This window comes from Bos mutus, chromosome 6 (genome assembly GCF_027580195.1).
Source record: "Bos mutus isolate GX-2022 chromosome 6, NWIPB_WYAK_1.1, whole genome shotgun sequence".
In the NCBI taxonomy this organism is placed as follows: Eukaryota; Metazoa; Chordata; class Mammalia; order Artiodactyla; family Bovidae; genus Bos; species Bos mutus.
Genome location: NC_091622.1, coordinates 103,179,495 through 103,193,962, shown reverse-complemented (window position 1 = coordinate 103,193,962; position 14,468 = coordinate 103,179,495). Strand labels below are relative to the sequence as shown.

General features: G+C 44.4%; 1 protein-coding gene across 14 annotated transcripts in view; it reads left to right on the top strand.

Moving 5' to 3' along the window:
- Nucleotides 1–14,468, top strand: part of EVC (EvC ciliary complex subunit 1) — a 107,137-nt gene that overhangs the window by 15,395 nt on the left and 77,274 nt on the right. For all 14 annotated transcript variants that reach the window (XR_011464550.1, XR_011464552.1, XR_011464551.1 and 11 more), the window contains 3 exons: nucleotides 1,049–1,281; nucleotides 2,732–2,816; nucleotides 12,908–13,006. Coding sequence is in view for 9 of the 14 variants with exons in the window: in XM_070372680.1 (XP_070228781.1) it covers nucleotides 1,049–1,281; nucleotides 2,732–2,816; nucleotides 12,908–13,006 (417 nt within the window). In the remaining 5 variants the exon portion in view is untranslated. The remainder of the gene's footprint in view (nucleotides 1–1,048; nucleotides 1,282–2,731; nucleotides 2,817–12,907; nucleotides 13,007–14,468) is intronic.

Here is a 14,468-nt window from a genome sequence, read left to right as displayed (position 1 = left end):
AAAACTCCATGCTCCCAAAAAGGGACACGGGTTCAGTCCCTAATTGGGGAATTAAGATCCCATAAGCTGTGACACGGCCAAAAAGGGGGGATAAATGATTCTACTTTGTTTACACAGACTTTCCTAAACTAATTTTTCTGTGGAACATTCACAGTGAGCAGTAACTGCTTATAGTTCATGGAACTGCCTCCTAGACACACACTAGGAACCACTTCCTTCACTATCTGGTGGGTGGGTGACAGCTCGAAACTCCCAGATTCAGGGCGTTTATTCCTCATGAGTACCTGTGCTGGGCAGGCTCGGTGGTGGGCACTGCGGATTATCCGGTGGTCAGGAGGGCACTGTCCTCACCTGGAGGCCCTCCCAGCCCTGCAGATCTTGTAGGACAGTGTGTGGTAGCAGGCAGGACAGAAGTGACCCGGGACCTGTGGATTCCACCCCGGGCTGGGCCCAGGGAGCAGGGAAGGAAGATGCAAGGGTCTGTGTCTGGAGGGAAGGAGGTTTCTGCTCCACAGACGGTGAGTGAGGGGAATTTGAGGCATGGGAACCAGAGTCCGGAAAGGCCCAGAAGCATGGGATGACAGTGAGGGTTTGGAGCTGGTCACCAGCTCAGTGCCCTCTGTACACACCTCTGGGAGCAGCAGATTTGAGGCTGGACACACGGACGGCTGATGTTTGCTGAGCCCTCCGGCTGTGCCAGGCACTAGGCTGTGTCCTCGTGTGGTCATGGCAGGGGGCAGGGGCATTCCCTGATAAGGAAGGTGGGTCGACAGACAGAGCAGGCCTGGGGTCTGAGAGCTGGCGGGGAGGAGCCTGGTTCAGAGGGGCTGGCCTCCAGGGACGAAGGATGAGACAGGAGCTGTGATGCGGGTCCCTGGGGCCATGGCCATGCCCCTGGGGTAGAAGCTGCAAAATCCACTCACACCCTCCCCATCCTCCCTGGCCTGGCCTTCCTGGGACCCACTGCATGTGTCGTGGGTAGAATTACAGAAACACGCTGGTGATAGGTCACGTGGACTGAGAGGGTGCTTTGTCTCCCATCCCCCAGCCTCTGGCCGACGGTTCCTCCAACCCATCTCTGCACGAAACCTTAAAGCAGGCCGTCCTGCCGAACCAGCCACTGGAGGCGTCCCCTTCCAGCAGCCTGGGGAGCCTGAGCCAGGCCGAGAAGGATGACTGCAGCTCCTCTTCCAGCGTCCACTCGGCCGCCAGCGACGACAGGTTCCTGGGTCGCAGCTTCCTCGGGGCGAGCAGCTTCCCCGAAGTGCTGACCTGCGAGAGGTGAGGAGGGGCCAGGTGGAGGACTCAGACCGACAGGCCATATCCTGGTCAGTGGAGGAAACGGAGGCCCAGAGTGGTTAAGGACTCAGCCGTGGACACACAGCGACCCAGTGTCAGAGCTGGAGCTGAACGTGTGGCGTTGGCCGGCAGAGGGGTTAGGGAACCCAGCCTGGGTCCTGAGGAGAGATAGGAGGGCCTCTTCTAATCACTGACGTACCTCATGCCCTGCATAGCAGTGCTGGAACTGGTTAAGTGCCTTCTGTGTACAAAATACTAAGCACTTTGCAGACATTATCTTGTGAGCACGAAGACCAGATCTGTCTTATTCACAGCTGTGTCCTACCAGCCAGTGGGAGCCTGAGACAGATGCAGTGATGAATAAATATTCATGAGTCAAATAATTAATTCCTCTTAACAGCCTTCAGTCATTAAGGTTGTGAAGTAGATGCTAATATTGCCTTCATTTTACAAAGAATAAAATGAGACACAGAGAGGCTGTGACTTGCCCAAGATCACACAGCAGGTGAGTGTTGGAGTCAAGTTTGACCCTGGTGCCTTGTCGTTAGCAGTCCATGCTCTAAACTGCCAAAGTGCCCAGTAGCAGTCCACGCTCTAAATTGCCGAAGTGCCCAGTCCAGAGCAGAGTTCAGCACACAGTAATTATTCAGCAAAGGAGTCAGCAGATTTGTGTATTGGTCCTCAGGCCCCTGTCGACTCTGAATTTCTGCAAGTCCCCGCGGGCCTTGGGCGAGATGAACAAGGCACAGCCTGGCTCAGAGCTGGGGAGAGAGCGGGCTCAGAAGATGTTGACCCTGCAGGGGGCCCCAGAAAGGACGGACGCCATTGACTTGGAGCTTTCTTGGCTCCCCCGCCAGGCTGGAAAGGGATATTTCTGAGCATTCAGACGTAGAGAACTCATAATAGCTCAGGTGGGAGTGTAGTATTTAAAACATCTTTGCTTGTGTAGGAGAAAAAGTCAAAGGCCTTTATCTACATGCTGTCACTTATCTGCCCCTATGACCACATGATTGCTACTGGGTTTCTCTGACTGTTGATTTCCTGAGTCAGTTTTCCCATCTGTAAAATGGGCATGAGAATGTGTGCATGATGGCAGAGGGGAAGGATGACACTTGATGCTAGACCTGAAAATGCCCGGGGCGGGGCCAGAGGAAGTGTTCATTTTTCTTACCTTCCATCTGTTCCTGTCTCCGGTCTTTGATTCTCAAGCAGCTGTACCCTTCTGGCCACACGTGGGTTTCAGATGTCTTCTTTGATTTCTCCTCAGCGCCCTGGGTGGCCATGAGGAATCTTAGCACACTGCTGAATTTAACGTCTGCAGTCAGGGTGCACCGTGGCTCCTCCTGAGCAGGGCTGTCCTGATAACTCGGCAACCTCGGGCCCCACTTGAAATCCGCTGAAAGTCTCTTCTGTTCCTCTTTGCATTTTTCAGTGTGGACCTTGACTTGTGTGTCTACAACCTTCACTTAAAAGACCTGCTGCAGTTGGACGCGGCCCTGAGGCAGGAGAAGCACATGGTAGGTGGAGTTCAGGACCCAGAGGCCTGCCCTCCGTGTGTGTGGAGTCCTGGGGACGCTCGGGAAATGGGCATCAGTGACAGCAGAGCCACCGCTGAGTGGGGAGAGAGAGACTAGGCATCCGACCACAAAATGCCTGCAGATGGGGTACAGCACTGTGGGGGTTAAGGGCTTCCCTGGGGGCTCAGTGGTAAAGAGTCCGCCTGCCAATGCAGGAGATGTGGGTTCAATCCCTGGGTCAGGAAGATCCCCTGGAGAAGGAAATGGCAACCCACTCCAGTATTCTTGCCTGGGAAATCCCACGGATGGAGGAGCCTGGCGGGCTACAGTCCATGGGGTTGCAAAAGAGTTGGACACGACTTAATGACTGGGCATGTACACATGTGGGGGTTAAGCAGATGGCTGGGTACCTACTCTCTGGACACACCTCTTGATGGAGACAGAGAACAAAGAGAACAGTATTTTTGGAGGAAGGATAATGGTGATCATAAGATTTAGGATCACTAACTATTGAGCGCTTACTACACACTAAGCCTGGGGCTGTCACACAAGTGGTTATGTTAAACCCCATAAAACCTGGCAAGGTAGGTGCCATTAATATGTCCACTTTACAGATAGGGAAACTGAGGCACAGAGAGGAGATAGGCCCTAAGTCATAAAGTGCTAAGTTGGGGCTGAGATGCGTAGTTGCGTACCTTGTCTGAGTGAAGAGAGGAGAAATCAGAGCCATGGACATCAGGAAACAAGATAGTCTCTGCCAGGCACACATGAATCGATACTGGATCCAAGCCACAGGAAGTCAGAGGAATGAGTCCCACTGCAGTACAGAAGCCCCTGGGCTAGCCAGGCAGCAAGGCCACTCGGGCTAAAAGAGGAATTATCGGGACTTCCCTGGTGACCCAGTGGTTAAGACTCCACCCGCCTACTGCAGGGGGCACCAGTTCGATCACTCCCTGCTCAGGGAACTGGATTCCCACGTGCTGCAACTAAAACCTGGCACAGGCAAATAAAAAAAAATTTTTTTAAGAGGAGGAATCATTTCTCCTTGAGACATATCCTCTGAATTACTGAGTGAGGGAGGAGACCTCCTGAGAAAAGGGATGAGAGAGAAGACCTGTTAGGAAGAGAAGGGGAGGGGTAGATGGAGAGAAAGACAGACAGACATAGATAGGCCCACAGGTGCTCCATTAGAAACTGGGAAAATAAAAGGACATTAAATTGAAGACAAAACAGAAAGAAGTTTTGCTCTATGTAAGCAGAACAATCATCATGATCAGGCCCCAGTATGTGAAACCACGAATCATCCTAGGATTCCAGATTCCTGTGTGGCCCCTGCAGAAGCCCAGGTATGAGACACTCACCCTTCTGAAGTGCAGTCTGCTTTCATCAGTCTCACCTGGTCCTGCTTGGGTGCAGGTGGCCCTGGCAATTCTTTCCAAGGCTCTGCTCCCTGGGGGTGATTGTTTCTGTGCTCAGAGCCCCATCGGGCTGGTGAGGGACATAGTCCTGGCCAGCCTCACCCCTGGAGCAGCCAGCGACTGCCCACAGGGAAGCAGCCTGTTGTCGTGGACAGAGCATTCACCATCACTCATCTGCCCATCTTTCCTGTGGGTAGCCTCTCTACCCTTCTGAGCAGTACCTGCCTTTATGGAGCCTACTGTTCAGGGGACAGATGGCAATCAAAAGACTGCACAAAATGCACAGAGGCAAAAAATATGACAAAGCAAATAAATGATGGAGTACCATGAGAGTGTATAAGAGACGACCTGAGGGTGTGTAGGCTTTGAGGAGGTGATCAGACTTCCATGGAGGGAGACACTTCAACTGGAACTGGGAAAGTTCCAAGAGCACCAGAAACAAGAACTTCCAGATGTTCAAGGTGGTTTTAGAGAAGGCAGAGGAACCAGAGATCAAATCGCCAACATCCTTTGGGTCATCGAAAAAGCAAGAGAGTTCCAGAAAAACATCTACTTCTGCTTTATTGACTATGCCAAAGCCTTTGACTGTGTGGATCACAACAAACTGTGGAAATTCTTCAAGACATGGGAATACCGGACCACCTTACCTGCCTCCTGAGAAATCTGTATGCAGGTCAAGAAGCAACAGTTAGAACTGGACATGGAACAACAGAATGGTTCCAAATTGGAAAAGGAGTACGTCAAGGCTGTATATTGTCACCCTGCTTATTTAACTTCTATGCAGAGTACATCATGAGAAATACCAGGTTAGATGAAGCACAGCCTGGAATCAAGATTGCTAGGAGAAATATCAATAACCTCAGATATGTAGATGACACCACCCTTATGGCAGAAAGTGAAGAGAAACTAAAGAGCTTGTTGATGAAAATGAAAGAGGAGAGTGAAAAAGCTAGCTTAAAACTCAACATTCAAAAATGAAGATCGTGGTATCTGATGCCATCACTTCATGGCAAATAGATGGGGAAACAATGGAAACAGTGACAGACTATATTTGGGGGGCTCCAAAATGACTGCAGATGGTGACTGCAGCCATGAAATTAAAAGACACTTGCTCCTTGGAAGGAAAGCTATGACCAACCTAGATAGCATATTAAAAAGCAGAGACATTACTTTGCCAACAAAGGTCCGTCTAGTCAAGGCTATGGTTTTTCCAGGGGTCATGTATGGATGTGAGAGTTGGACCATAAAGAAAGCTGAGTGCTGAAGAATTGATGCTTATGAATTGTGATGTTGGAGAAGACTCTTGAGAGTCCCTTGGACTGCAAGGAGATCAAACTAGTCAATCGTAAAGGAAATCAGTCCTGAATATTCATTGGAAGGACTGATGCTGAAACTGAAACTCCAGTACTTTGGCCACCTGATGCGAAGAACAGGCTCATTGGAAAAGACCCTGATGCTGGGAAAGATTGAAAGCTGGAGGAGAAGGGGATGACAGAGGATGAGATGGTTGGATGGCATCACTGACTCGATGCACATGAGTTTGAGCAAGCTCTGGGAGTTGGTGATTGACAGGGAAGTCTGGCATGCTGCAGTCCATGGGGTCAGAAAAATTCAGACATGACTGAGCGACTGAACTGAAGAGTCAGAAACTTGGGTTCTAATCTACCCTTTGACACTTATCAGCTGTGTTACTGTGGCTAAGTTACTTTCCCTCTCTGGGCCACTTTAGGATAGGTGTGAAAATAATATACTTCCAGCTCTTACTCTATGGAATTATGGAGTTAAGTTGTCCCACTTTGAAAAGTCTCTGTGGATACATATATCTATGGCTGATTCATGTTGGTGTTTGGCAGAAGCCAGCACAATATTATAAAGTAATTATCCTCCCGTTAAAAATAAAAGAAAATTAAAAAAACACATAGAAAAGAAAAGTCTCTGTGGGCAAAGCTCTGGGCTCTTTGGGGATGTGTAACCAGCATCATTACAGCACTGTTTATGAAGCATTGATACTCTGCTGGGCTAAACACTTTAAATGTCTGATCTCATGGAAACCTCACTGCTGTTTTACTCATGAAGAACCTGAGGCTCAGAGATGTCAATTAGTTGCCCAAAATCACATAGCTGGTAAATGGCAGAGTCAGAACCCAAATGAGGTTTGTTTGAGTACAAAGCCTGTGTATCCTCAGAGCCCAGAACAATGCCCTGCATAGAGTAGGTGCTCAGTAGAAATGTGTCTGGCTGAAATCAACATCACGCTGGAAGAAGTGCTTTCTAAGCCTGGCCTTTCATTCTCTGCAGGGCATATCTTCATGTGTGAGGACCTAGAGAAACACAGGGAGGAGGAGAGAGCCATGTTATACAAAGACTTCAAATTTTGTTCCTCTGGTAGAGATTTGTTATCACAAGTCAGATTTCAGAAGTGACTCAGACCAGAAGCTTAGAGCTCCCTGGCAGCCCTTGAGGAAGACAGGGTGCTGACTTGTCTAGGAGGTGGAGTTGTCATCTTTAAGAGCAGAATGGGAGAGACAAAAATAGATTAGGGTCTGTGGGAAGGGGGTGGCTACTGTCAGATGAGCAGTAGGACTGGGGGTTTCTCCTAGTGCTGGAAGATTCTCTAACTTGTTTGTGGCAGTGGTTATAGGAATCTATTGTTGTTCAGTCACTAAGTCATGGCAGACTCTTTTGCGACCCCATGGACTGTAGCATACCAAGCTCCTCTGTTCATGGGATTTCCCAGGCAAGAATACTGGAGTAGGTTGCCATTTCCTTCTCCAGGGAATCTTCCCAATCCTGGGACTGAAACCAGGTATTGGCAAGTAGATTCTTTACCACTGAGCCATCTGGGAAGCGCATAGGAATACATGAGGTAAAATTGCATAAAACCACAAACACACATACACACACAAATGAAAGCCTGCAAAAATGAATAGAAAATGAGTAAGGTCGGTTAACTGTACTGGACTTATGTCGATTTCCAGGTTTGATATGACATTAATACCACAGTGATGTAAAATAGCAGACCTGGGGGTAAAGCACGCAGAACTCTACTGTTCTTGCACCTTCCTCTAAGTCCATAATTATTCTAAATTGAAAAAGTTTTTAAAATTTAAGGAAGTGGGACAAAACCAATAAACATTACTGTTTCGGTTTGGGGTCAAAAAGAAAATAGATTTGAGATGGACATCCTGAGAAAAGAATGTTACTTTACATAGCCTTAGACTTCAGTGGGTAAAAAGCCAGGCCAACTTTTATCTTCTTAGAGCTTATTAGTATTGGCAAGCATAATGAGGCCACAAAAGAAGTCCCAATAAATTTAAGGGCAAACTCATATCAAGCATCTTTTCCAACCACAGTGGTACGAAACCAGAAATCAGTTATAGGCATACGTTGGAGATATTGCAGGTTTGGTTTCAAATGACTGCGGTAAAGTGAATATCATAGTAAAGTGAGTCACGTGAGCTTTTGGTTTCCCAGTGCATATGAAAGTTATAGTTACACTGTACTGTTGTCTATTAAGTGTGCAATGCATATCTAAGAGAACAATATGCAATCTTAATTTTAAAATAGTTTGCTATTTGAAAATGCTGACCATCATCTGTGCCTTCAGCAAAGTGTAATCTTTTTGCTGGTGGAGGATTTGAAATATTGCAAGACTTACCCAAATGTGACACAGAGCCACAAAGTGAGGTAATGCTGCTAGAAAAGTGATGATGAAATACTTGCTCAACACATGGTTGGTACCTTTGATTTATAAAAATGAAATGTCTGCAAAGTGCGGTTAAAGCAGAGTTCAATAACACTAGGGATACCCGTACAGGAAGAAAACTGGGAAAATCACAAATACGTGAATATTAAATAATGTGCTACTGAACAACCAATGAACCAATGAAGAAATCAAAGGAGAAATTGAAAACTATTTTGAGACAAATAAAAGTGGAAATAAAACTTACCAAAATCTGTGGAATGCAGCGTAAGCAGTTCCTAGGGGGAAATTCATAGCCATCCAGGCTTACCTCAGAAAATAAGAAAAATCTCAGATGAACAATCTAACTTTACACCTGTAGGAACTAGAAGAAGAAAGAGAGAAGCCCAGAGTTAGTAGAAGGAAGGAAAATAACAAAGTTCACAGTGGAAATAAATGAAATAGAGACTAAAAAAGTAAGCATTGAAAAGATCAACGAAGCAATGTCTGGTTCTTTTAAAAGATAAACAAAATTGACAAATCTCCTGATCAAAAAAGAAGGATCAATGGCTTCACTGGTAAATTCTACCAAACACTTAAAGAAGATTTAATACCTAAAATACTCTTCCAAAATACTGAAGAGGATGGGATGCTTCCAAACTCATTTCACTAGGCCAGCATTTCCCTGATACCAAAACCAGATAGATTCCTGGAAAAAAAAAAATACAGACTGCCATCTCAGGTAAAAACAGATGCAAAAATTCTCAACAGAATATTAGCAAATCAAATTTAGCAGCAGATTGAAAGGGTTATAGCTTCCCTGGTGGCTCAGATGGTAAAGAATCTGCGTGCAGTGCAGGAGACCCAGGTTCAAACCTTGAATCAGGAATATCCCCTGGAAAAGGGAATGGCTACCCACTCCAGTATTCTTGCTTTGAGAATTCCATGGACAGAGAAGCCTGGCTGGCCCCAGTCCCTGGAGTCACAAAGAATCAGACAGGACTGAGCAACTAACACTTTCACTTTTTAACACCATAATTAAGTGGGATTTAGTCCAGAAATGCAAGGAAGGTTCAACATCCACAAATCAATCAACATGATACACCACATTAACAAAATGAAGGATAAAGATCATATGATCATCTCAAAGCAGAAAAAGCACTTAACAAAATTCAACATGTATTTATGATAAAATCTCTCAACAAAGTAGGCATGGAGAGAATGTACCTTAATGTAATAAAGGCCATACATGACAAACCCACAACTAACATCATACTCAACAGTGAGAAGCTAAAAACTTTGCCTCTAAGATCGGGAACAATACACGTACGCCCACTCTTGCCACTTTTATCCACCATTGTACTGGAATTTCTAGGGAAGTTAGACAAAAAAAAGAAATAAACAGAATCCAAAATGGAAAGGAAGAAGTAAAGACTCTTTTCAAAATACCTGATTTTATACATAGAAAAGACTTTACAGAAAACTATTAGAACTAATGAATTCCATGAAGTTGCAGGGTACAAAATCAACATACAAAAATCTGCCCTGTTTCTATACACGAAAAACAAACCAACAGGAAGAGAAGTTAAGAAAACAATCCCATTTACAATTGCATCAAAAAGAATAAGATACCAAGGAATAAATTTAACCAAGGAGGTGAAAGTCCTGTATACTGAAAACTTAAGACTTTGATGAAAGAAATCAAGGCAGACACAAATAAATGGAAAGATATTCCATGCTCATGTATTGAAAGAATTACTATTGTTAAAATATCTGTATTACTGAAAGCAATCTACAGATTCAGTGCAGTCCCTATCAAAATCTGAATGGTATTTTTCAAATAGAACAACAACAAAAATCCTAAAATTTGTATGGACACATGAGACCCCCAAATAGCCAAAGCAATCTTCAGAAAGAACAAAGCTGGTTATGTCAATTACTTCTCAAAAAAAAAAGATGCCTTGCTTTATAAATATGTCTAACTGACCTTTGACAGAGGTGTAAGGCAGTTCAGTGGAGGAATGTTAATCTTTTCAATGAATTACCTGCAGTTGAGTATTCATAAGTAAACCAAAATGAACCTCAAGCTAAACCTCATACCTCATGCAAAAATTAACTAAAAATGGCTCATGTACTTTAAAGTATAAAACTGTAAATCTTTTTTTAAAAAAAGGAGGAAGATCTTTGGGATCTAAACAAAGGGTTCTTAGATTAACACTGATATTATGATCCATAAAAGGGAAAACTAATAAATTGAAACTCATCAAAATAAACTTCTGCTCTGCAAAATACCCTGTTGAGAGGATGAAAACACTGAGGCAATATTTTGCAAACCACATTCTAAAAAAGAACTAGCAATGGAGAATGAAATGGCAACCCACTCCAGTGGTCTTGCCTGGAGAATCCCAGGGACGGGGGAGCCTGATGGGCTGCCATCTATAGGGTTGCACAGAGTTGGACACAACTGAAGCGATTTAACAGCAGCAGCAGCAGCAGCAGCAGCAGTACCTACAATATATAAGGAACTCTCAAGCCTCAATAGAAATAATAAAGAATCCAATTGGAACATGGGCAAAATACATGAACAGATATTTCACCAAAAAGAATATACGGCTGACAGGTAAACACACATAGAAGCACATGAAAAGATGTTCAACATCATTAAGCCATTGTTGTTGTTCAGTCATTCAGTCGTGACCTACTCTTTGTGGCCTTGTGGTCTGCGGCACATCAAGCTTCCCTGTCCTTCACCATCACTGAAGCTTGCTCAAACTCATGTCCACTGAGTCAGTGATGCGATTCAACCATCTCATCCTCTGTCATTCCCTTAAGCCATTCAGTTCATTTCAGTTCAGTTCACTCAGTCATGTCCGACTCTTTGCGACCCCATGAACTGCAGCACGCCAGGCCTCCCTGTCCATCACCAACTCTCGGAGTTCACTCAAACTCACATCCATCGAGTCGGTGATGCCATCCACCTATCTCATCCTCTGTTGTCTCCTTCTTCTCCTGCCCCTAGTCCCTCCCAGCATCAGAGTCTTTTCCAACGAGTCAACTCTTTTCATAATGGCCAAAGTACTGGAGTTTCAGCTTTAGCATCATTCCTTCCAAAGAAATCCCAGGACTGATCTCCTTTAGGATGGACTGGTTGGATCTCCTTGCAGTCCAAGGGACTGTCAAGAGTCTTTCCCAACACCACAGTTAAAAATCATCAATTCTTCGGCACTCAGCTTTCTTCACAGTCCAACTCTCACATCCATACATGACTACTGGAAAAACCATAGCCTTGACTAGATGGACCTTTGTTGGCAAAGTAATGTCTCTGCTTTTGAATATTCTATCCAGGTTGGTCATAACTTTCCTTCCAAGGAGTAAGTGTCTTTTAATTTTATGGCCACAATCACCATCTGTAGTGATTTTGGAGCCCCAAAAAATAAAGTCTGACACTGTTTCCACTGTTTCCCCATCTATTTCCCATGAAGTGATGGGACCAGATGCCATGATCTTCGTTTTCTGAATGTTGAGCTTTAAGCCAACTTTTTCACTCTCCTCTTTCACTTTCATCAAGAGGCTTTTTAGTTTTTCTTCACTTTCTGCCATAAGGGTGGTGTCATCTGCATATCTGAGGTGATTGATATTTCTCCTGGCAATCTTGATTCCAGCTTGTGCTTCCTCCAGCCCAGTGTTTCTCATGATGTACTCTGCATAGAAGTTAAATAAGCAGGGTGACAATCAGATCAGATCAGATCAGTCACTCAGTCGTGTCTATCTAGGTTGGTCATAACTTTCCTTCCAAGGAGTAAGCATCTTTTAATTTCATGGCTGCAGTCACCATCTGCAGTGATTTTGGAGCCCAAAAAATAAAGTCTGACACTGTTTCCACTGTTTCCCCACAATGCTGCTGCTACTGCTGCTAAGTCGCTTCAGTCGTGTCTGACTCTGTGCGACCCCATGGACTGCAGCCTACTAGGCTCCCCCGTCCCTGGGATTCTCCAGGCAAGAACACTGGAGTGGGTTGCCATTTCCTTCTTCAATGCATGAAAGTGGAAAGTGAAAGTGAAGTCGCTCAGTCGTGTCCTACTCTTAGCGACCCCATGGACTGCAGCCTACCAGGCTCCTCCATCCATGGGATTCTCCAGGCAAGAGTACTGGAGTGGGGTGCCATTGCCTTCTCCTTTCCCCACAATAGGGAAATGCAAATTAAAACCACATGAGATGTGACTGCATACCTATCAAGATGGCTAAAATAAAAACAGCAGCAACACCAAATGCTGGTGAGGATGTGATGAACCTGGATCACTAATACATTGCTGGTAGGAGTATAAAAGCCCACTCCAGAAAACAGGCAGTTTTTCATAAAATTGAACATGCAGTTAGCAGAAGAACCAGCAACTGTACTCTTGGACATTCATCCCAGAAAAACTTATGTTCACTCAAAAGTCTCTATGTGAATGTTCAAAGCAGCTTTATTCAGAATAACCCCAGACGGGAAAGACTCAGATGTCCTACAATCGGCGAATGACTAAACAAACTGTGAAGACAGCACCCTTGGACTTGCCAAGGTGTCCCTGCCTCTGGAGGGCCCTTCTTGATTTAAAGGACACCTCCATCCATTGAGACAGGGAGCCGGAGTGGATGACTTTACACATCTTAATTTCTTACAAGTGTTCTTCTGATTGTTTCCACAGAGAAGCAACTCCCCCTTTTCCTTGTCTGTTTTCTTCACTCATGGAAATGGGGAAAGTGGGGGGTTTCCCAAAGAGTAGGCTCCTTATAAATATGTGCGGGAGAGATGAGGCATTTTTCTTTAGAAGCTTCATGAAAACACAGTTCATTATAGACCACTGTCATGGTTTTAAATCTGATGGTCTTTTCCTAGAGCAAAAATTATGGGGGGAAGTGGAGAAAGAAGGTGGTAGGAGAAAAAGGAAGGAAGGGTGAAGATACCATTATTTAAATCTTTCTTGTTTTGTTTCCCTTTTTGGCAATAGATGTTTATTCAAATTTTTAAAATGTGCCTCCTTGACCTTCTCCCTAAAAAGAAGTCTGATGATGAATTATACCAGAAGATTCTTTCAAAGCAAGAAAATGTAAGTCTTCAACCTATATTGCAAAGTAACTTAAAAATAGTTTATTAAGATATATAAAACATAATATCATAGGAAAGTATCTTTTATGTATAAAAATACTTTATTACAACATACAGTTTTCAACACAATATAATGGTATATAAAGCTATAGGTATAAATATAAAGATAACAATATATATTATTAAAATATGGAAAAATACTGGAAGTAGGAAAAAAGAATGTCAGTCATATCCAGTACTCAAAGAGAACCACTATTGATGTTATTTTCTGTACAGTTTGGGGGAATTTTAAAATACATACTTGGTTTATTAGTTACAACTCTTAACACCACTTTGCATTCTTCTCGCCTTCTATACAACCTTTATATTGTTTTATGCACAGCAAAACGAATCAGGGCAGTAGAGGTTGATACCATGGTCTGTCTTTCACAAACTCTCAGAATGCTAGGTTTTTCATTTGTGCCATGGGATAGTAATTCCTGTCCTACAGGATTACAGAAAGGAGAAGAGAGTTGTGTATGAGACATGTAGCAAAATAGCAGCTCAGTTCAGTTCAGTCGCTCAGTCATGTCTGACTCTTTGTGACCCCATGGACTATAGCATGCCAGGCCTCCCTGTCCATCACCAACTCCCAGGGTTTACCCAAATTCATGCCCATTGAATTGGTGATGCCATCCAACCATCTCATCCTCTGTCGTCCCCTTCTCCTCCTGCCTTCAATTTTATCCAGCATCAGGGTCTTTTCAAATGAGTCACCTCTTCACATCAGGTGGCCAAAGTATTGGAGTTTCAGCTTCAACATCAGTCCTTCCAATGAACACTCAGTAGCAGCTAGACACTGATTATATGATCTTTGCCATCATCATCAATATCATTGCCATTATTATCATAATAATAGCATCACTATCATCAATGTCTCCATCACCAGCACCATCTTTGTTATTGTCATAATCATTCTTATGATGACCATCACCACCGTTATCATTATCTTCATTGTCATTCTTATCACTGTCAGCACCACCACCGTCACCATGCTTCTCCTCATTTCCAAAAGCACTACCAACATTTCATCATCACCACCACCGTGTTGACATCACTCTTATTACTCCCATCACCAGCATCATCTGCGTCATTATCATCTTCATCACTGTGACCATCACCCCCTCCACCATCATCCTCATCATCGTCACTCCATCATTGTCATCACCCTCACTGCCGCCATCACCATTATCTTCATCACGGTCACCATTGTCATCCTTAGCACCACCACCATGAGGTTCGGGAGACTGGGAAAGAATGTTTCGTCTTCATTCCTCTGGATTCCATGTGGGAGGATCCATCACTACCTCCCAAGGAAAAGGCAGACCATCTTCATTTTTCTTGTCATCATCCTGGGTACCACCACCATTGTGATCATCAGGCAGTGCACACAGGGCTTTACATGTAATCTTCACAGCAGCCCT